This window comes from Rattus rattus, chromosome 15, assembly GCF_011064425.1.
Source record: "Rattus rattus isolate New Zealand chromosome 15, Rrattus_CSIRO_v1, whole genome shotgun sequence".
Lineage (NCBI taxonomy): Eukaryota > Metazoa > Chordata > Mammalia > Rodentia > Muridae > Rattus > Rattus rattus.
In genome coordinates, this window is record NC_046168.1 from 71026805 (window position 1) to 71047370 (window position 20566).

At 49.1% G+C, this 20566-nt stretch overlaps 1 protein-coding gene across 1 annotated transcript; it reads right to left on the reverse strand.

Moving 5' to 3' along the window:
• Positions 1 to 3272: 3272 nt before the first annotated feature.
• Positions 3273 to 10057, reverse strand: Arsi (arylsulfatase family member I). The gene is made up of 2 exons (XM_032885733.1): positions 9747 to 10057; positions 3273 to 5460 (listed from the first exon to the last, which is right to left on the reverse strand). Exons 1-2 carry the CDS (start codon positions 10055 to 10057, stop codon positions 4050 to 4052), a joined length of 1722 nt encoding a protein of 573 aa, XP_032741624.1. The 3' UTR covers positions 3273 to 4049.
• Between the last annotated feature and the right edge of the window lie 10509 nt (positions 10058 to 20566).

Here is a 20566-nt window from a genome sequence, read left to right on the forward strand (position 1 = left end):
CTGAGTTCCAGGAGACAAGGGAAGGATGGGTGAGAGGATTACAACCCTAATCACCCTGTGATAGCTTCTCCGTGTGCTCTCATGCATATGCTAAATGTCACAGGGTCTTGCAGGGCCTGAACACACACCACCACCACAGAAAATCACCACAGGAAAAAAAAAACACAAAACACAAAAACGTGCCATCTGAATGGTCCCCATGAGACCTGTCCCACTAAGGGCAGCAAAAGTTGGGGGCAGGCTGAGCAGAAAGTGGGCCAGGAAAGAGGAGAGATGCTGTGAGGGTCTGAGTTGAGAACAACTGAGTCAGGGCAGTACGTGGAGTAAACGCCAGGCCTAAGAGAGGAGGAAAGGGAAGAAGCACTGTGCCCTGAGGTGCCCCACGCAGAGACTCTCCCTGAGGGGAGCAGAGATGCACACCCTGCAGATGGGGATTCAGTTCCTACGCTAAGATAGCTGGAGATAGGGCTTTCCCCATCTCATTCCCTCCCAGAAAGGTCAGGGGCAAAATACTCCTTTTGGACCCCCAAGGACATGAAGCAGTTACGTCAGAGCCAGTTTGGACTGTACAGCAATGCAGTAAATATAGGTGTGTTGATCCCACTCTACAGAACCATAAAGTCTCAGACCCAGGGACCAGATCCAGGTCTGTGTGACCTCACCACTCCTGCCCTGTTCTTAGGCCTTCATATCAAGCTGAGAAGCCTTTAGGAGACACATATCCCTTAGAGCTGGGAACCAAGGGGCAGAGACTACTCTCTAACAGGTCCACACATTGGTAGCGGGCAGTTCCAACAGCCTGGAGTTCTTGACTCCCTGAGCATTGCTCTGTCCCAGCTGTGCCCCTTCCTGGCATTGCCAGGATGCTAGCCTGTGTCCTAGGGAAGCCAGGAGTGCCTGGAAGAAGAGGGGACACAGGTATATGGCTCTAGTTGGTTGTTAGGGAGCTGGCCATTAGAGGCCAGGACTCCAGAACTGGGATCTAGCCAAAGCAAGCTCTCACCTGAATCTCACTCTTCTAGCTAACAGGTCTGCTGCCATCTAATCCAGTCCAGAGAGAGACAGGGGCCCTATTGAAGACCTGTAGCCTAGGGACTGCCTCTGGGTACCCTTCCACCCTGTTCTCTCCAAAGGGACCCAGGTAAGCACAAGCCTAGAGGTGCTGTGCTGGCTAGTTTTAAGTTGCCTCGACACAAGCTAGAATTATCTGAAAGAAGGGAAGCTCAGCTGAGAAAATGTCTTCATAAGATCCAGCTGCAGGAAATGTTCTCATTAGTGATTGATGGAGAAAGGCCCAGCCCATTGTGGATGGTCCCATCCCTGGCCTGGTGGTCCTGGGCTCTATAAGAAAACAGGCTAGGCAAGCCACGAGGAGCAAGCCCATAAGCAGCATCCCTCGATGGCCTCTGCATCAACTTTGGCCTCCAGGTCCCTGCCCAGCTTGAATTTCTGCCCTCACTGCTTTTAATGATGGACCATTCTACGGAACACTGAGTAAAAATTAACTCTTTCTTCCCCACGTTGCTTTTAGTCATGGTGTTTCATCACAGTCATAGTAATGCTAAGACAGGCGCCAACTGGGAACCAGCAGGTAGTAAAGATTCGGGTGTGCTTGTTAAGGGGGAACCTGGACCACCGTAGAGAACAGGTTGTGGCCACGCTGACTGCTAAGCTGAACCTCTCAATACAATACCCTAGAAACTATTGGCCTTATATACTGTTGCCCACTAGTTCTTCAGGACCTGATTTCAGACCGAAACTCAAGTGGTTTCTGGGCTATGCTGGCATCTGGGTTGAGAACTCTGAGTTCATGGAGTTTGGCATTGAATGGAAGACTGAACAGAGTGGGGCTTGAGCCGATCCTTCTCTTCAAAACTTCAGAAACTGACACCAGCCTCAGCCACCAATCATCCCTTACATCTTGGGGCCAGATTGAATAGAATATTCAGGGAATAGAGCTTGGGATCCAAGGGAGAACAGAAAGCACTACCTACAGTCTTGCTCCTGTGGACCTAAAGGGGTCCTTAGAAGCAAAGTGGATGACAAGACTGGAAGTTGGAAAGTCCTGGCAGGCAGGGGTTCTCAGGTAAGTACTCGTGCAGTTCTCTAAAGCCTGGGTCTACAGGGAAGCCTAAACTGTATGCCAGTGTGGCAAGCTAGCAGGCAGAGTTAAAACAGTTCCCAGCAGGCCTAGAGTGTCTTGGGCAGTGGGCAGACTATGAATAGCCCCTGTGGGATACACTAGACTAAGATACCACCTTAGCCAGCATCTTCTTCAGAACCTCCCTCCTGAACAGAAAACAAAAAACAAAAAAAAACTCGACAGCCACTGGAGCCCAGAGACTTCTGCCTATCCTCTGCTGGGCCTACCATCTGGGCATCAACATTATTAAGGAAGGGAAAACATACAGGTGGAGGAGAAATAGCAAGAGAACAGGGGTTGGAGAGATGGTGGCTCGGTAGTGAAGAGGACACACTGCCTTTTCGGAGGACACAGTTCATTTTCCAGTGCCCATATTGGACAACTCACACCCTCTGTAACTCCAGCTGTAGGAGGGTCTGATGTCGGTAGCCTCTGGGGGCCCTTTACTCACGTATATATGCCCCCACACCAGCACACGCATCTACGCATCATTAAAAATAAATCTTAAGGGTAAAAAATAAAAAAATAAAGCTCTGGGCTAAGGAAAGGTCTAGGATGCAATGGTCACGTCCTTCCTGCAGCCCAGCCCAGACCCTCCTGCAGGATTCAGTCACTGCCAGGGTGATGCAGCCCTGCAAGCAGTGGCAGCCCCCCATGGCACCGCACCCACCCCACTCCACCCATCCCGCTCATCCACAAGCTGACGAGTCCTAACAGGCCTCCTTTGCCAGTGACAAAAATAACTATTTTCAAAATTCACAGCAGGGCCTTCGCCTACACACACACTGCGCCGACTGGGACCTGAAGGGAGATATGCAGAACGCAGTGTGCGGATGGAGCGGTGCTATGCAGCTAGCAGGCTTTGCAAGCACCACCCCCTCCTCAATGCTACTGAGCCTGTGCCCCCCCCCTCCGCCCGATGCAATTGTGCACAGGGGTGCCCAGAACCACCTGAAGTAAGGACTCTTGAATCATTCACTGTTTGTAGAGAAACACTGAGACCCAAAGAGGGTCAGGGGTTTGCCTGCAGCTACATAGTGAACCTTAGTAGGACCTTCCTTCCTTTTTATTCCCTCTGCTAGCAGTGAGCTCTCACAGGTCCCCAGGACACACAGGCACACACGCAGACCAGCGTCTCTTGCCTTTGGGTAACGGCACTTTAATCAAGTTCACAGGCTCCTCCACAACCATCAGCTTGGCCAGTTTTCTAAAGCACCGTGAGGTAGGCAGGGCCGGGGCTAACATTTCCCTACACTTTTGCAAGTAGGGAAATCAAGGCCCTGTGGGGAAGAACTGTGTTCAAGGCCAAATCAAAGGCTCCTTTCATAGCTGTTTTCCCCACCCTCTCTATGCAGCGGCTCAGGGCCCAGCCAGTTTGCCCTCGACACTGGGGACAAAAAGAGTTCTACTAGTCTCCCAAGTCTTGAGGCTCCAGGAATCTAAAGATCCTCGGAGCCTACACTGTCCGTTCTCATTGAGTTGTTCAACAGAGCAGCCAGCTGCCTCTACTCCAGCTGATATCTAAGAGCACCACAGAAACCTGAAAAAAAGGTCATGAACTCATGTCCTCTGGAAGGTGGCAAGGTCAGCCATGGCTCCAGACACAGGTGTATACTGGAGTCCTAAAGTCCCCAGAGCTCATCTTAGGGGTGAGACTGAGGCAGAATGCTGCAATAGGTAACCTGAGGGCAAAGAACAAACACATCAAGAGAGAGGCAGGACCCTGACCCAGGCATCCCAGCCTGGTTTGTGCCCTACCACAAATCCCACCCTAATCAGCTGAGGGCTTCTGTGCCCTCCCTCCTCCACATGCCTGTAGATGAAGACTTGACCCTGGCCTTCTCCCTGAGAACCAGCAAAGGGACAGTATCTGAAGGGAACTGAGATTCCCTGCCACCCCAAGCCATCAGATCCGGTGGGACATCAGCCTGGTATTGAGTTTACGGAAAAAAGATCGAAGCTTGCAAATCTTGCATTTCTTCTTGCGTCGACCCCAGGGGAAACTTCTAGCTCTGCCTTCCTCCTCCTCCTCCTCCTCTTCTTCGTCCTCATCACTGGCCCAGGGTCCCCAAGCACCCCCATTAAAGTCAGGATGGGCCCGAGGGTTCGCAGCTGGGTAACGCACAGGGATGGCAGTACGGTTATAATCAGCCAGGCGAGCCAGCAGGGTGCGGACTACATCAGGTCGCTGGTCAGCTAGGTCCTCTCGTTCATAAGGGTCAGCACTGATGTTAAAGAGCCACACAGCCTGGCGGATGCTGGCCATCCGCTCTAGGTTCCACCAACTGCCAGGGAAGGAGGCCAGTGTCTGAGGTGGAATCCAGTCACCATAGCCTGGGTCTCCAGTGAGAAGCTTCCACTCTCCGACTCGGATAGCAGCCTGCACTGCTGTATTCCAGATGCCAAAGCCACCCTCCAAGGAGCCATGCCGGGCATGGTTGTAGAGGGGGTCAATGTTGTGTAGGATCTCTGTGCGTGGTGAGGCCCGGCCCTCACTAATGGCTGGCCACACGTCATAGCCATCAAGTCCATCAGCAGCGGATGTAGTGCCACCTGCCAGACCCACCAGTGTTGGGTACCAGTCTGTGATATGGACCAAGGCCCGACTGGTCCGTCTTTTTTTCTTGAGCAGTGGGCTGTGGACAAAACCCAGCCCCCTTACACCTCCTTCCCAGTAAGTACCCTTTCGTCCTCGAAGGGGCCAGTTACTACCCCCTGAGAAGGTTTGGCCACCGTTGTCACTGGAGAAGATAATGACACTGTTGTTATAGAAACCATAGCGCTTGAGAGCCCAGGTGATGTTGCGCACAGCTTCGTCCATGCAGGTCACCATGGCTGCGTACTTGCGCCTCGCTACGTTGCCCATTGTGCGGTAGCGGTAGAGGTACTCTCGAGGTGACTGTAGGGGTGTGTGTACTGCCTGGAAGGCCACATAGAGAAAGAGGGGCTTCTGGGGACTGTGGCTGGCCAGGATGTGGCTTGCACGCTGAGCATAGAGCATAGTGGAGTACTGGCCGCTGAGCCCCCAGGCCACACTCTCACCCTCATGCAGGTCAAAACCACAAACCCCTGGGCCATCACAGTTGTCATAGGTGTAATAGTCCACATTGCCTGTGAGGGAACCCAGGAAGGTGTCAAAGCCCCTGCGGGTAGGCAAGCACTCCTTCCGGTAGAAACCCAGATGCCACTTGCCCACCATGTGGGTGGAGTAGCCTGCTTCCTGTAGCTTCTGGGGCAGCGTCACCTGGTCCAGGGGCAGACAGTTGGGCTGCCGTGGGCGGATGATGGAGTGCTGTAGTCCTGTATGGATCTGGTACCTGGGGGTGAGAGATTGATATAGGGGAAACAAAAGTGAGCTACAGACCATAGTGCTCTCAGTAAGCAACCTCTAATTGCAGCCTGAGATGGACCCTAGTCCAGTGACACCAACCAGAAGAGTAACAAAAGCAATAGATACTGGCAGAGAGCTAAGCACCTACACTACTTTACCTCAAATTATCACATCTGGGAGGCAGGTAGGTATGCCAAGTTATAGATGAGATGGAATACTCAGAACAGTGAAGTCACTGCCCAGGACCTCACAGCCAGGAAGCTGGTGCATGAAGAGTCAAGGCAGGCTTGAGCATGACAGCCACAAGAGCTAACACAAAGCTCTTGCTGTGTGTTCAGCATCACGCTCCCTTTGAATCGGCTCTCCAAATCCTCACCGCAAACTAGGACGTACATATTATTATTCCCACCTCCCAAATAAGGAACCGTTAAAGCTCAGTGACTCACATGGCTAGTAGGAAGAGCAGGCTCTGCATCCCAACACAGACTCCAGACCTGAGTGAATCCCTGAGCTCTAAGCTGTAAACTTAGCACAGAGCCTGGGTACATGAGACCCTGTACTCCTGTCTGTAGTCTCTCACAACTCACTGAGAGAGAGTGAGTTGTTACATTGTTTCTGGGTCCTAAGAGAGTGAGTTGTTACATTATTTCTGGGTCCTAAGAGAGTGAGTTGTTACATTATTTCTGGGTCCTAAGAGAGTGAGTTGTTACATTGTTTCTGGGTTCTAAGAGAGTGAATTGTTACATTGTTTCTGGGTTCTAAGAGAGTGAGTGAGTTGTTACATTGTTTCTGGATTCTAAGGGAGAGAGTTGTTACATTGTTTCTGGGTTCTAAGAGAGTGAGTTGTTACATTATTTCTGGGTTCTAAGAGAGTGAGTGAGTTGTTACATTATTTCTGGGTCCTAAGAGAGAGTGAGTTGTTACATTGTTTCTGGGTTCTAAGAGAGAAAGTGAGTTGTTACATTGTTTCTGGGTTCTAAGAGAGAGTGAGTTGTTACATTATTTCTGGGTCCTAAGAGAGTGAGTTGTTACATTATTTCTGGGTTCTAAGGGAGAGAGTTGTTACATTGTTTCTGGATTCTAAGAGAGTGAGTTGTTACATTGTTTCTGGGTTCTAAGGGAGAGAGTTGTTACATTATTTCTGGGTTCTAAGAGAGTGAGTTGTTACATTGTTTCTGGGTTCTAAGGGAGAGAGTTGTTACATTGTTTCTTCCTTCCCTGCAGCAGGGACTTGGTACACACCTTCACAGTCTACTTGGCCCTAGGATTACAATTGTCTATGTTCTAGGGCCCAGAAATATAGAATAGGATTGTCATTGTATTCCTAATACCTCAGTGATATTTAAAGCTTGCTCATTTACTAGTGGAATGAACAAATGAATAAATGAATGAATGAATGAATGAATGATGAATGAATTAATTCAGAGGGTTCGGAAGCCAGAAGTGAACTAAATCCTCTTTTGGTTTTTTTCATCGATTTAAAAAAGAAAAGAAAAAAGCACCAACAAAGGTCAGAGGGCAGAAGGGGCTTTGCTCAAGGTCACTCAGCAGTAGGGCAGCGCTGAGACCTGAACACAGAACCAAACACTCAGAGCAGCAGCATTTTCAAAAGTAGTCTGCCTCCCTCCTCCCTCCTGGGACCAGTTGATGTTTGCAAGTTTGAATGAGCTGTCCGGATTGGGAAATCCCTGAGAGCTGCCCTGCTCCCAGACTTTCTGAGACCAGCACTCCCCCTCTACCCACACCTGCTATGAGCTCAAGCCCTCCCCCAGGCCAATGTAGCAGTGGATGCCTTGCGGGTTCCTGAGTTTCCTTTATACATTTGTACCACATCTTCTGCTGCTGAGATCTGCTTGAAGTGTCTTTAATAGTAGCAAGTAAAGCCACCTGGAATGTCACAAGGGAGTTAGAATTCCACACACCTGTCCTTGCCCCTAGGCAGCTGAGTTTGTCTGGTATTTGACACCAGACTGTTTTCCTTATCTTAAGGCCATTCTTAAGACTTTGGGCCACAGAAGGGCATTATCTCATTTAATTCTCCCTGAACCCAGTGAGTGAGTGTGTGACTGTGAGTGAGTGAGTGTGTGTGTGTGTGTGTTGAACTTCCAGTTTTGAGCATGCTCTGTAAGCACTCTACCATTTAGTTGTATTGTATCCCCAGCTCTTTTTTTGTTTGTTTGTTTTACTTTTTACCTTAACCCAGAACCTCACAAGGTGATCTTGAATGAACTCTGTAACTCAGGCTACAGCACTGAACTCTCAATTTTCCTATATCAGTTTCCTAAATAGTTCACAGGATTACAGACCTGCACTATTAAGCCTCCTTTTTGTTTTTAATTGTATTTATTTATTTATTATTAGGTGTGTGTGTGTGTGTGTGTGTGTGTGTGTGTGTGTGTGTTATATGTGCATGAGTTTGGGCCTACTCACGCCAAGACATGCCCATGTCAAGTCAGAGGGCCGCTTTCTGGGCTCAGCTCTCTTTCCATAGTGGATTCCAGGAACTGAACTCAGGTTACCAGGCTTACCCAGGAAGCACTTGTACCTGCTAAGACATCTCACCAACCTAAACCTCTCTTGTAAAACATGTACGAAATATTACCATAATCTCCATTCTACAAATAACGGAAGCCTCCAAAGTGTAGCATGTGACCAAAAGTCAGACAGCTGGCAAAACAGTAGAACTGCTTTAGACCCAGGTCTATTCAACTCATACACAAAACCTGTGAATGATACAGCTTCTCTCGGCCTTGGGCAAGCCGAGAGATGATTGGAACTGACAGGAGAAGCACCGTAAGGCGAAGAATCCCTTAAGGGTGGGGTGCCTGAAGCATGGATTTGTAATGTGGGTGGGCCAGCTAAGTCTTGCCAAAGTCCATTTGTCAGTGAGTAACGAACGTAAGAAACTTTGGCTCTCTCCAACAACACCAAACAGGACTGGCTGCATAAGCAAATGCCAAGCCATGGAGTAAGCGTCCGGGAGGCAGAGGTAGATGCAGAGGGTGGAGGGCAGACACTGGCTAGCCCTGTAATGCTCTGTTAACTTCACCAGTGAGAGCCTGGAGCGCTGCGCTAAATGCCCATTCAGCAGCTTACCAAAGTCACATCGATCTGGGGAGAGAAACATCAACTGGAAAACTCAAAATGCAGATTGTCCTGCCTCTTGTGGGGGGAGGCGGTGTTAGCCACTGTCCCATGCCAGGGTCTGCCACCACTACCAAGCCACATCTGCAACACAAACCTCCCACCTCCCCCCACCCCCTCCTTCTTCACATTCCCTGGATCTAAAGGCAGACAGAATACAGGTGGAAAGAGAAAAGGCTCCATGCTGCCAGCCCAGCATCTGACTTCGCAACCCTCTCTTTCACAAGACTCTAAAGTTGGGCAGAAGCATCAAGCTTGCCTCCCCCTGATTCCATGCCTCATTGTCCCACCCAGGAAACAGAGAGAGATGGGCCATGATCCTGAGATCTCAGTAGTGATCCCAAAGTTCGATGGCCTCTCTCCAAAGAGGATTAACTTCGGCCCAACCCAGGGATTTTCTAAGTAAAAGGAGTTTGCCTTCCACAAACTTCTGTTTCCAGCCTTTACTCTGGTAATCCCCAGTCCCCACCAGGGAGCAGCCCCCTACAGAGGACACAACACTCCTGGGGTCTCTTCAGACAGTTTGGGAGGATTCTTCAGATGAAAAAATGTGGAGATTTGGAGAAGTGAAGCAACCAGTCTCAGACTACAGGTCTCTGCATCTTACTAGCTCCTTGGTTTTCTCCCAAATGGAGCTATCAACAGTATAGAACCAAAATCTTTCCAGTAATACAGACAGAGGCTGTCATTTATTGACAGCCAGGCAAGTTACATGTAATTCATTCATCTTTCATTATTCCTTCTCAGGATAGAAACTGTCCTTCAGTCCATTTTATGGACCAGGAAACTGAGAGTTAAGTGACTTTTGAATTGATTCCATGTCTGTCAATATACACAGAACTCAAATGAGAGTCAAAGATTCCTCTAATTAAACAAAGGAACAAACCGTGGAACTCGAGAAGGTCTCAAAGATGATCAGAAGCCTTGAAATATGAGAGTTGGGGAAACAGAGGCCCAAAGAAGGCAAGGGACTTATAGATGACCTAACAGATGTTGCAGGTAAAGCTAGTCAGTAACACGTGTTTCTCACGTCCATGCTGAGAGAGCTGTTCTGCAGGGCTTGTAACCTACCAACTGGGTGTGCTAGGGGTTTGGACACCCAATCCCACGGGTCTGGGCCATGCCTACCTGCCAGTGAGGAGCTGGCTCCTCGAAGGTGTACATATGGGTTGGATGTAATAATTCTCCAGTTTGACGCCCTCAGCTGCCAGCCGGTCCAGCGTTGGGGTCTCAATATCTGAGCCATGGTATCCCACGTCGTGGTACCCTTGGTCATCGGTGAGAATGAAGATAATGTGTGGAGGTTGCGGTGGAGCCGCCGAAGGCTGATCGTCAGCCTCGGCAGGCCCATCAGCCACAAGGCCGGGCTTGGCCCAATCCCAGGACAGGTAGCCCAAACTGAGTAGGCTGACCAGGGAGAATCCTGAGAGGGCATGCATCGCGACGCCGGACTGGGCGAGCGGGGCTCCCAGGACCTAGAGCCCGCCGCGCTAGGGGCGCAACGCCTGCCCACCCGCTCGCCTGGATGCAGTGAGAGCCCCCGGGGGTCTCGTCCAGGATCCGCGGCCCGGCAGCAGGGCGCTCCGGGAAGGTCAGGCTCGCGCCGAGCCTCCTCCCGCAGCCCCCGCTCCCTCTCCCCCAACTCTGACGGGCCAGCCCGAGTCGTGAAGTGGAAGCTTCCCAAAAGTGTTCTCCACCATCCCCGGACTCTCTGCTTCCCTTTTACCCCGATCCCTCCCGCTTCTTAATTTCCCTCGCTTCTGCTTTCCATTTCTCCTCCCTCCCCCGACCCCCAATTCCCCTAGCTGAGCTTCTGACCCCGCCCGGTGTCCCCGCAAAGCAGTGCTTCAGGCTGGGAGGTGGGCAGGACCCCACAGGGGGAAGGGGAGGGAGACACGGGCTGGGCGGGTCTGGGAAGGGACACAGCCCAAGAGCCTGCGAAAAAGTTGTAACATCTGCCGGGCTGAGCCCCAGGTGGAGGGGTGGGACGCCGAAAAAGGCCCCGCCCCCAGGCAAGCAGCCCAGACCCGCTGTGGCCGCTAGTTCTAAGGCCTGCTCCTGGCCGGGACTCCAGAGAAGGGAGGGGGATTGCTTGGAATTCAGTGGAACAATTCCGGAATAGTCCGGCCAGACATTCCTTGATCATGGAGTCTTAGCATATGAATGCCAGCCCTAGAAAAGTCTAGTTCATTTTCCGAGCCAACTAGGTCATTTCTAGAGATGGAGAGACCAAGGTCCTGAGATGACACGGAACTCGCTCTGCTAAATCACAGAGCGACGTATTTCTTGAGTGGCAGCTTCCTTCTGGCTCTACCAGCTTCCTTTCCCTTCACTTCTTATCTTCCTCACATCACACCTTAGCTTAGGTGCTTAGGGTGCACGCCCAGGTCTAGACGGCAGAGGTGCTGTATACATCTTATATCCATGGGTTCCCTCCATGCACAGTAAGAGCTCAACACTGTTCTCAACCCTGTTGTTTGAATGAGTGCAATGGAAGAATGAGTTAATGGGCTCCTGGAATCACCTGGGCCAACTTCCCTCTGAGAAGGTAAGATGGGACATTCAAGTCGAGCATTATGGTGAGACACGAGTGGCTGTTCCAATCGTAAAGTGTTTGTAACTAACTTAAGCCCTGTGTGGGTCACAGCAAACCTAGCCGAGGAATAGATCGGGCCACCAAGTGACCATGTGCAACTTTAACCAGTAGGCGCGAGGACCCAGTGAAACCACTGAACTGGACCACTACACAGATGCAAAGACGGTTTATTGTAAATATAAAACTGCTGAGTGGCTCTCTCACATGTCCTAGAAAAAGCCAGAGGCATTTGGGGGAGCCCAAAGGCTGTCATGGCTACCAGGGATGCGTGGTGGTGAGGATAGTACATTGGTGACTATTATCAGGGTGGCAGAGAGATGATATACTTGTCATAAAGGAAACCCACTGGGTTAGAAGGGATGCCTGTAGACTGAATAACCCAGGAGTTAGCATAGTGGAGGAATGGCTTAGCAAGAGGACCCAGTGGCTTTGATGTGCACCACAGGTATATGTTAATAGGGACCAAAGGAGCCTGGGGGTTAGCATGAGCTTTGCTATGTCACTGTAGTATATATCAATGGAGAACCAGATACCCCATTCACCACTGCCTGGGGGGCAGAGGGAAGTGGCTCATCCTAGCACGCAGAGACCCATTTCACAGGTTTCTGAGGAATGCTGAGAGTGGGTTTTCTCTCTGTCAGCATTTTCCCTGTCAGCATCCAGCCTAAGGTGACCACAGACTGTCATTTTGGACACAGGCAGTAGTATTGACCTTTGCGCAGGAGGGGGCGGGTGTGGGGCAGGAACTAATGTGGCTCTGCCTAAGTTTCAGGGTTTGTTTTTTTCTTTTTATTTTTTTATTAAGCTGTATTTATTTACTTCTTTAGTTAGTTTTCTATGTGTGTAGATGGGTGGGTTGGAGACTGCTGTGACCTGCGTGTGGAAGTCAGAAAACAACTTGAGGAAGTCAAACTCAGGCCATTAAGCTTGTGGCTTTTCCTGCCGAGCCGTCTTACATCTAGGACTTCACTGTTTAACACGGACACTGCTAGCCAACAAAGGAGGCGAGCAAAGCCAAACTTCCCTTTGTTATGGGACCATCAGTGTCTTAGAAACAAAGACTCGCAGGTATGTCTTCCCCTCCTAACACCTGTCCCCTGCCAAGATCCCTCCTCTCCTGCTAAAAACCACTATGTGTGGAAGCAAACCAGACCACCAAAATAGCATATGCCATTCGAATCTGCATTTGGAAATGAGGCTGCGGAGGGCCAGTGCTCCTGTTTGCTCCAAGCCCCATATTTAGGGTGACCAGATTTATCAAAAGGGAAAGCAGCCTGTTGTTCTGGCAAAAAAGATGTTGAGGACAGGAAAAGTACAGCCCCCCAGAGGGAGCGGCTGCTAAAATGGTGCTTCCGGAGGCTACAACAAGGTTGTCCTGGGTGACAAGGTGAGTCACTAGAGGTCACAAGGACCGGGGCTTTTGTCCCAAACTACTGGCCCAAGTGGTCTCCCCCTTACTCATACACAAAGAGAGATGAGGTGAACAGGCTGGAGTTTTAGTCTACCCAACCACCACCACCACCAAAAGGTCTAAAAAGATAGGTTCAAAGGCTGCATAACCCCATGGGGGCTGTCATACACAGACAATATTTTGAGGACAAGTCTGACATCAGACTGTTTGAGTTCAAATCCTGCCACTTATTTTGGGGTCTGCTAGTTATTTTCTTTTCTTTTTTTTTTTTTTTCTTTCTCCCTGTCGATTTCTCCATCTGTGAAATGAGATAATCACACAAATGTGAGACACTCACATTCTGTGAAGTGTCCTGCTCAGAGTCAGCGCTCCACGCTCTGCGGCTGCAGATGGTTCATTGTTCTGCTCCTTGCTTTTGAGAACCGAGTCTTTTGGCTTAGAGTCGCTCCCTAGGGAGGCAGATTCCAGGCCAGTTTAAGGGATTTCTTTTGTAAACACTCAGGCAGCTCCCTGAACAAAAGGACGTCAACAATGGGTGAAAGTCCAGGGAAAAGAGGTGGGTGGAGCACTTTGGGGCAGTGGGGGTGGGGGGGCAGTCCTTGTTTCCCCACACTTATGGTAATCCACAAAACCCAGGGTAGAAAACTAGTGTGTCTCAGGAGTCATCATCCCCATCAATGCTCTAGAGAAATAGATGCAGACCCACAGCTCCATCTTAAACACCATTACAGCTTCCAGGCTGAAACATTTGGAGCAGACATTTCCAAAGGCTCAGAAACCACAGGGTGGAAATAAACAGGGTGACGCAGACCCAGATCACGTGGCTAACAAGATGAGCTGGTTATCTTTGTTGATGTCTTTCCCAGGGTACTTGCCCTCTTTCCTGGGACAAAGTCCATCCGTATTCCCACCCCACCCACCTCCCAACACACACACACACATACCCAGAACGCTAAGGTATCTCAAGTTCAGGGCCACCCTCCGGCCAAATTAATCCAGACTTTGAACATTCCGAAGCCTCCAGACCTAGCTGCTTCCTAGATGACGCTGCCGTGGACGCCCAACTCACTCAGGTAATATCTGCTTCCCATTCACATAAGTGTGTTCCTATCCCGTTCCCCCCACAAGACATCCACATCAAAACACTGCAAGAAACTTAACATCTTCCCACGAAATGCAGATCAGACATGGCAGGGGTGTAGCCCTATTACTTCCTAGCTGTCAGAGATCTCATTTCCACCCATGAAGTTAGACTCAGAAAGAAGTGAGTTCCCCGTTCCCAGATCTAAGCAAGAAAGGAGTAAGATGCCCACCTGTTTAGAAGTGAGATTCCTGAACCAAAACAGAAGGACATACGAGAAGACTTTGAAAGGTTACTCCAACTTAAAAGGGACATCATCCTAGTTATTTGTCCCCAAGATAGCTTTTTAGGGTGCGGAAACATTAAAGTGAAAAACTGGGTGAGTCTATTCTGTGACTCTGTTGTTGCTATATTTGTGCATGTGTGTGTGCACAATGCACATACGCAGCATGTATGCATGTGAGTGGATAGATGTAAATATATATTTAGTCATCTTTGAACTAAAATTATTTTATATATGGCTAGATAGATCCTTCTGGTTATAGTCCTTGGCAAAGACCCTATATACTGATTATGAGTGCTGGCATTTCAATGAAGGGCATTTGTCTAGGCTGGACTATAGCAGAGCCTTACAAGATTTACAGTGGGCCTCTAACCGTCAGAAATATCACAGAGTTCAGTCCCTTACGTAGGAAGAGAGCCTCTTAAGTCTTCCTTACTCCAGGCTTCCTGACTATTACTTTAAACACAGTTCTTACAAGGAAATCGTTCTATTCCCATTCCAAGAGTACCAGACACATCTCAGAGGACATATAGAAAGGTGGCTGAGGCAAATGCCTATTTTACAGTAACTTAGGCACACAGAAAAGCGATAGAGGAAAATAACAAGAATAAACAAAATCAGGCAGGTGAATTCCAAAAGCCTGAGAATTCATGCTATATTAGCATGTGGTGCTATAGCAAAGACCTCTATCTCCGGAAAAGATCCAGGGGCATCACCTAGTCACCACCCAGAACAGAGGAAGTGATGGGTCACTTAAAACCTACTCGAGAGACTATTTATACGACTGTCTATAATGCCTCTGTGTGTGTGTGTGTATGGTGTGTGTGTGTGTGTGTGTGTGTGTGTATGGTGTGTGGTATGTGTGGTGTGTGTGGTGTGTGTGGTGCGTGTGTATGTGTGAGTGTCTCTCTGTATGTTTCTCTCCATGTGTCTCTGTGTGTATAAGGTGTGTGTGTATGTATGTGAGGTGTGTGTGTATGTGTATGTGTGTATGTGGTATGTGTGTATGTGTATGTATGAGTGTCTCTTTGTGTGTCTCTATGTATATATGGTGTGTGTGTGTGTGTGTGTGTTGTGTGTCCATGTCTTCAAAGGTCAGAGTATCATTCCTCAGAACACTCTTCACCTTGTCTTTCGAGACAGCTAGGCTGGCTGGCCAGTAGGTCTCAGGGATCCTGCCGACTCTGCCTCCTAGTGAATCACCACCATGTTCACATTTCTGGAGATCCAGTTCAGATCCTCAGGCCTACATGGCAAGGACTTTACCAGGATATCTCCTCAACCCTTTGTCTGTTTTTTAATGTTTTTACCCAGAATGGTTGATGTGAAAGTGCTCAGTGCAAGTTACCTTTCAGTCCTGGGTCATCCCTCCTGCGCACTTGGGTTCTGGCGAGAGTAAAGTCTTCTGAGAGTTCTGTGACAACCAAGGAGCTGAACCATTATAGCACTGAAGGTTAGTTACAGCAAGTCTCAGTGGTAGACCATGTTGCCTGCCTTTCTCCTGTCCTTTGTAGCCTCCACACAGGTACCTGCATTCAAAGGCATACACATCTTGGCCCACACACTCCTCCAGAGCTGGAAACAATGCATGTGGTCCCAAGTATGAGGGTACTGCACCCCACTTCTGGTGCCCTCTGACAGCCCAGCCATGACCTACTAACCGGCTGCTCCTTTTGGAGAAAATCCCTCCAAAGAAAGTTCCCAGGTTTCCTCAGTCACCTTTTTTAGTGATGGCTGTTCTTACCAGACTGCCCATGTTCTCTGGGAGGACAGTGATAATTTCAATAGTTAAGGATCATTAGAAAGATGAGAGGTGTCTTAGAAAGTCATGCTGTCTGTACCATGGAGAGAGTGGTGGAGCACCTGGGACACTTTTAGGAATTCCTGGGGAGACAGGCTTATTCATAGGTCAGTGTCCCCAAAAGGCAGGCCCACAGAGCATTTTGGAGGCCTGTCGATTATTAAATATTACTTGGACAATGTGGTTCATGGAAGAAAGGGGTTTTCTTATTTTACAAGGGGTTACCCATTAGTATTTCTGGGGGAATTGACACATTTTCTTGATCTTTGCAAGATCCTACCCTCTGAGTGGCCTCCCTGAGTCCCATCTTAGTGCTCAGGAACCCTGTGTGGGACATCTATCTCCCTGAGCCAGGAGCAGCAAGAGCCACAGCTCCTCAGCCCCTGTCTTTAACCCTTCATGGAGCCCCAGCCCCAGGCATTTCAATGGCTCCTTTCTCTGGCATTCAATGAAACATTCTTCAGAGCCAGTTATTGAAAGCAAGAGGCAACTGCACAATGGACGCCCTGTACTCACAGCCGCTGCCCAATCTGTTTTCCCAACCTGACTGTGGCCTCACCTCTCCACACGCTCCCCGCCCTCCACCCACCGACCCCGACCCCACCCAGAGGCCAGCTCAAAGGACGGCCACATGAAAAGACTTGTTCTCTTGGCTCTTAGAAGTTCCCCCCCAGGGCCTCTGCCAGCTTCGGAAGGAAAGCCTAAGGGGACCTAGGCCTGCTTCCAGCCCATCCATCCGGGGCTCTGCCCACTTTGATGTCTGGAAGCCACCATCCTTAACGGTCAGCCAAGGTTTCCCTCTATGTGGCCCCCGACCCCCTTCTCTCTCTCTCTCTCTCTCTCTCTCTCTCTCTCTCTCTCTCTCTCTCCCCCCCCTCAAAGAAAAAGGTAATATCCCAGAGAAACAGAGTGGGATTATCAAGACAAATGGAAGTCTCCCCCAAAAGAGAGGTTGACAAGCTGTCCTCTAGTTCCCCAGTCCCCAAGGGGACTAGAGTCCCTCTGCATAAAGTGAGGGCTTCATGGTTTCAGAAAAGTAAAGAAGAATGTCAGGCTAGGAAGATGGTTCAATCTATAAAACACGAGGACCTGAGTTTACTAGACAATAACCCACTTAAAAAAGAACAAATTTAAATAGCCTTTAAAATTAAAACTCACACCTGTGATTCTGGTGCTGGCAAGGCAGAGACAAAGGGATCTCTGGGTCTCACCAGTGAGAGACCTTGTCTCAAAAAGCAAGGTAGAAAGTAGGTGATCAGAATGTCTAACGTAGGGGTTAGGGATTTAGCTCAGTGGTAGAGAACTTGCCTAGCAAGCGCAAGACCCTGGGTTTGGTCCCCAGCTCCGAAAAAAAAAAAAAAAAAAAAAAAGAATGTCTAACGTTGACCTCTGACTTCCATATGCACAGACCCACACATCGCAGACATGTCCTAGTTAACTATGAGATGTCTGGAACCACTGAGCCCATGTTCTAATCTCACTCTTCTACTTGCGTAAATTTTACCAAAGTTAACATTTCTGTGTCAGACGTTTCCTTATTTGTAAAGTTAAAAATAACGAAACCGATTAACTGAGGTTGTTGTGGGATGATGACAGGTAAGATTCACCTGACTCTTAGCACAGTGCCTAGTTTGGGGCAGGCTCTCCCACAATACACTGCTGTAATCGTAACATCCCTATACTCAGAGTATACTGTCATTACACTTAGATTCCATTTCTACAAGGACAAAAGTCTGCATTGCCAAGATCCCCTTGTTTTCCTCCTCCGACGTTTTCGATGGGCCAAGCTGCCTATAGCGTAATCCTCACAACTGCCATTCAATATAAGCCATGTCCCTTTCTTAGGGACAATTCTTGGGTACATGGGAGGCAAATGGGTTCAGGCACCATGTCTGTTTATGTCACCTACCTTCCTTCCTTCCTTCCTTCCTTCCTTCCTTCCTTTCTTTCTTTCCTTCTTTCTTAAGATTTATTTATTATATATAACTACACTGTAGCTGTCTTCCGACACACCAAAAGAGGGCGTAGATCCCATTACATATAGTTGTGAGCCACCATGTGGTTGCTGGGAATTGAACTCAGGACCTCTGGAAGAGCAGTCAGTCCTCTTAACCATGTATATGTGTGTGTGCCATCTCTCCAGCCCCATCTACCTTTCTTAAAATAGGCTTTTAGCACAAACTATTAGGAAGCCCTGCAAGAGGCAGGGACCCTGCATACCCAGCTGACATCCAGAAGCAATAACACAGCCGGGGAGACAGCTCGGTCAACAAAGCCATTGTCTTGCAAGCACTAGGACTCAATTTCCAGAACCTATGTTTTTTGTTTTTGTTTTTGTTTAAAAAAAAAAAAAAAAGCTGGCACATAGTAGTGTATACTTAGACTGGCTAGCACTGGAGAAGCAGAAACATGTGGCTTCCTGGGGCTCATGTCAAAATATGCACACACCCCCACACACACATATACATATACATGTACATGTACATATACACACATACACACACACACCCATAAATGATGGTATCTGAGAACAAGACCTGAGGCTGTCCTCTGACCTCCACACGCTCAGGTATACACGCATACACTTGCAAGCATACCGACCCAGACCAAGCATTCACACGCGTGTGCGCCCCCACACACCCAGAAGCAATAGTATTTTAAAAGCTCACATTTACTGAACCTGCGTGCCAGGTTATCAGTGTGACTTTATAAATCAACGGCCTCACTTCATTCTCACACAGTCCTATGAACTGGGTAAACTTATTATCACCCGGGTCCCACCGAGGAACAAACCAAGAGACACCTGCTTTACTAGATCCCCCACGGTGCTCTCCAGTTGCCAGGCAAGGAGGTTTCACTTACAATGTTCCCTCTGCACGTGATGCATGAGAGACCAACACCCTTTCTGGGACATCGGAGGTCCTGGGAGGTCTGAGGAGCCCTGGGACTGAGTGATGCTGGTCCTGGGGGCTGGGGCTGCAAACATCCACAGTGAGCACTTCCCTGGAGGCCACTCTTGAGCCTCTGTCCTTCCCATTCCCTCCCAGAGTTACCACAACCTGATCTGGTTCCTTCAGGATGTCATGAAGCCCTCATAGGAAGAGGCTTCCCAGACCCCGTATCAGACCTGCCGCCCAGTTAAAGACTCAGCCCAAGGACCACTTGCCAAGCTTTTCTTCCCAGGGACCCAGGCTGCTGCCTCCAGGCCTGGCTAAAGGCTAGGAACCAGGGATGCTCACTAATGACAGGGATGAAGCATGCTTCTGTTACCATGGTAACTGCTGCTCTCTACTTGGGCAATCACTTTTGAAGTTCCTGCTGGTGTGAAAGTTGTTTTGCCTAGAAATAGTGAATCCTCACCCAAGAGCTCTTTAGATCAGTCTAGATCCCTCACAAGTAGGTTCCCTCCCTACACACACACACACACACACACACACACACACACACACACACACACAACAGAGAGAGAGAGAGAGAGAGAGAGAGAGAGAGAGAGAGAGAGAGAGAGAGAGTTTTTTGAAGCCCTTTAAACTTTAAAGCTCAGTTCAAATGCCTCCTCTTCCAAGACAGCCTTCTAGACCCTGCTGGCCTTCGCTGTGCACACTCCCCTGGGGCCTGTTTATGGTTCTGGAGATCAGAGTGAGTCTGTTTCACAGTTAGTTATGTCTCTCCTTCAGAGTCCCTGGTGAGCCCATAGTAGGTGCTAAACAAACATTTGTTTGAATTTATTTGAATTTCCCTTTCAGGGTTTTTTTTTTAAATTACTATTATTAACAGCACAGGCCGTTAGTAATAATCCCTTATGCCTGTAAAATTATTTACAGTTTATATATAGCTTCATGCTTGAGGGCTCTGCTTTCAACACCAGCTCCACCCTTCCTGGCCCTGTGACAGTGTTCAAGCCTTGTAACCTCTCCTGGGCTGCGTTTTATCAGCAGGATGGATGTCTGTAAAACAAAAATAAAGATGTAAAGGTTCTACTTCTTTGCACAGGGCCTGCCTGGCAAGGCCTCAGCGTGAGCTAATACTATGGCTCTTGATCTCCCTAAGACCTCACAGTTGCTCCTAGCAGGGAGCCGGGGCAGACTAAACTTGGCAGTGTCGCCAAGCTCTTCATGTTATACACAGGGAGACCCGGACTCTCAGAGGGTCTGCCCAGACCTCAGACTTCTGTCCAACAGTATGCTAGACCTGTTTGCTGTCTGTCATAGCCATTTCCTTTTTCCTGGTGTCGGAATATAGAGTTTCCTTGATTAAACTACTCCACCCTCCCCTGGTGGGCCAGCTCTAGGAGCGCCCTTGGACCAACAGTTTCAATATCCCTAGCTCCAGTGGCAAGTTCAAAACTGGGGAGAGGGAAAAGGGTTGGGGGAAGACCTGAAATTTGCCCGAAGGGACTCAATTTAGGGGGAGGGGCATATTTGAAATCATTTAAAGTAATTAATTAACCTACTGATATTTGTGGTGCTGGGGACTGAACTAGGGCCTAGGACACATGCTCTGCTACTGAGTTTCATCCCAGCCCTTTTTATTTTGAGAGAGGGCAGGTCTTAAAGTTCTCATCCTCTGGCTTCAACCTTCTGACTAACAACCAGAAATTAAAGACATAAGGCCCAGACCTGAAGCACACCCATCATGAAACTCACGTATCTTAAGCTTCCAGAACCCCTCCACAAGCCAACCCCCTTCTAAGCCCCCAAAGTAGGCCCAGTAGTATATTTTCATGGCCACTGGCTTCCCAGTCAGCTCAGCTGCAGCCCAGGGTTCGCTTCAGTG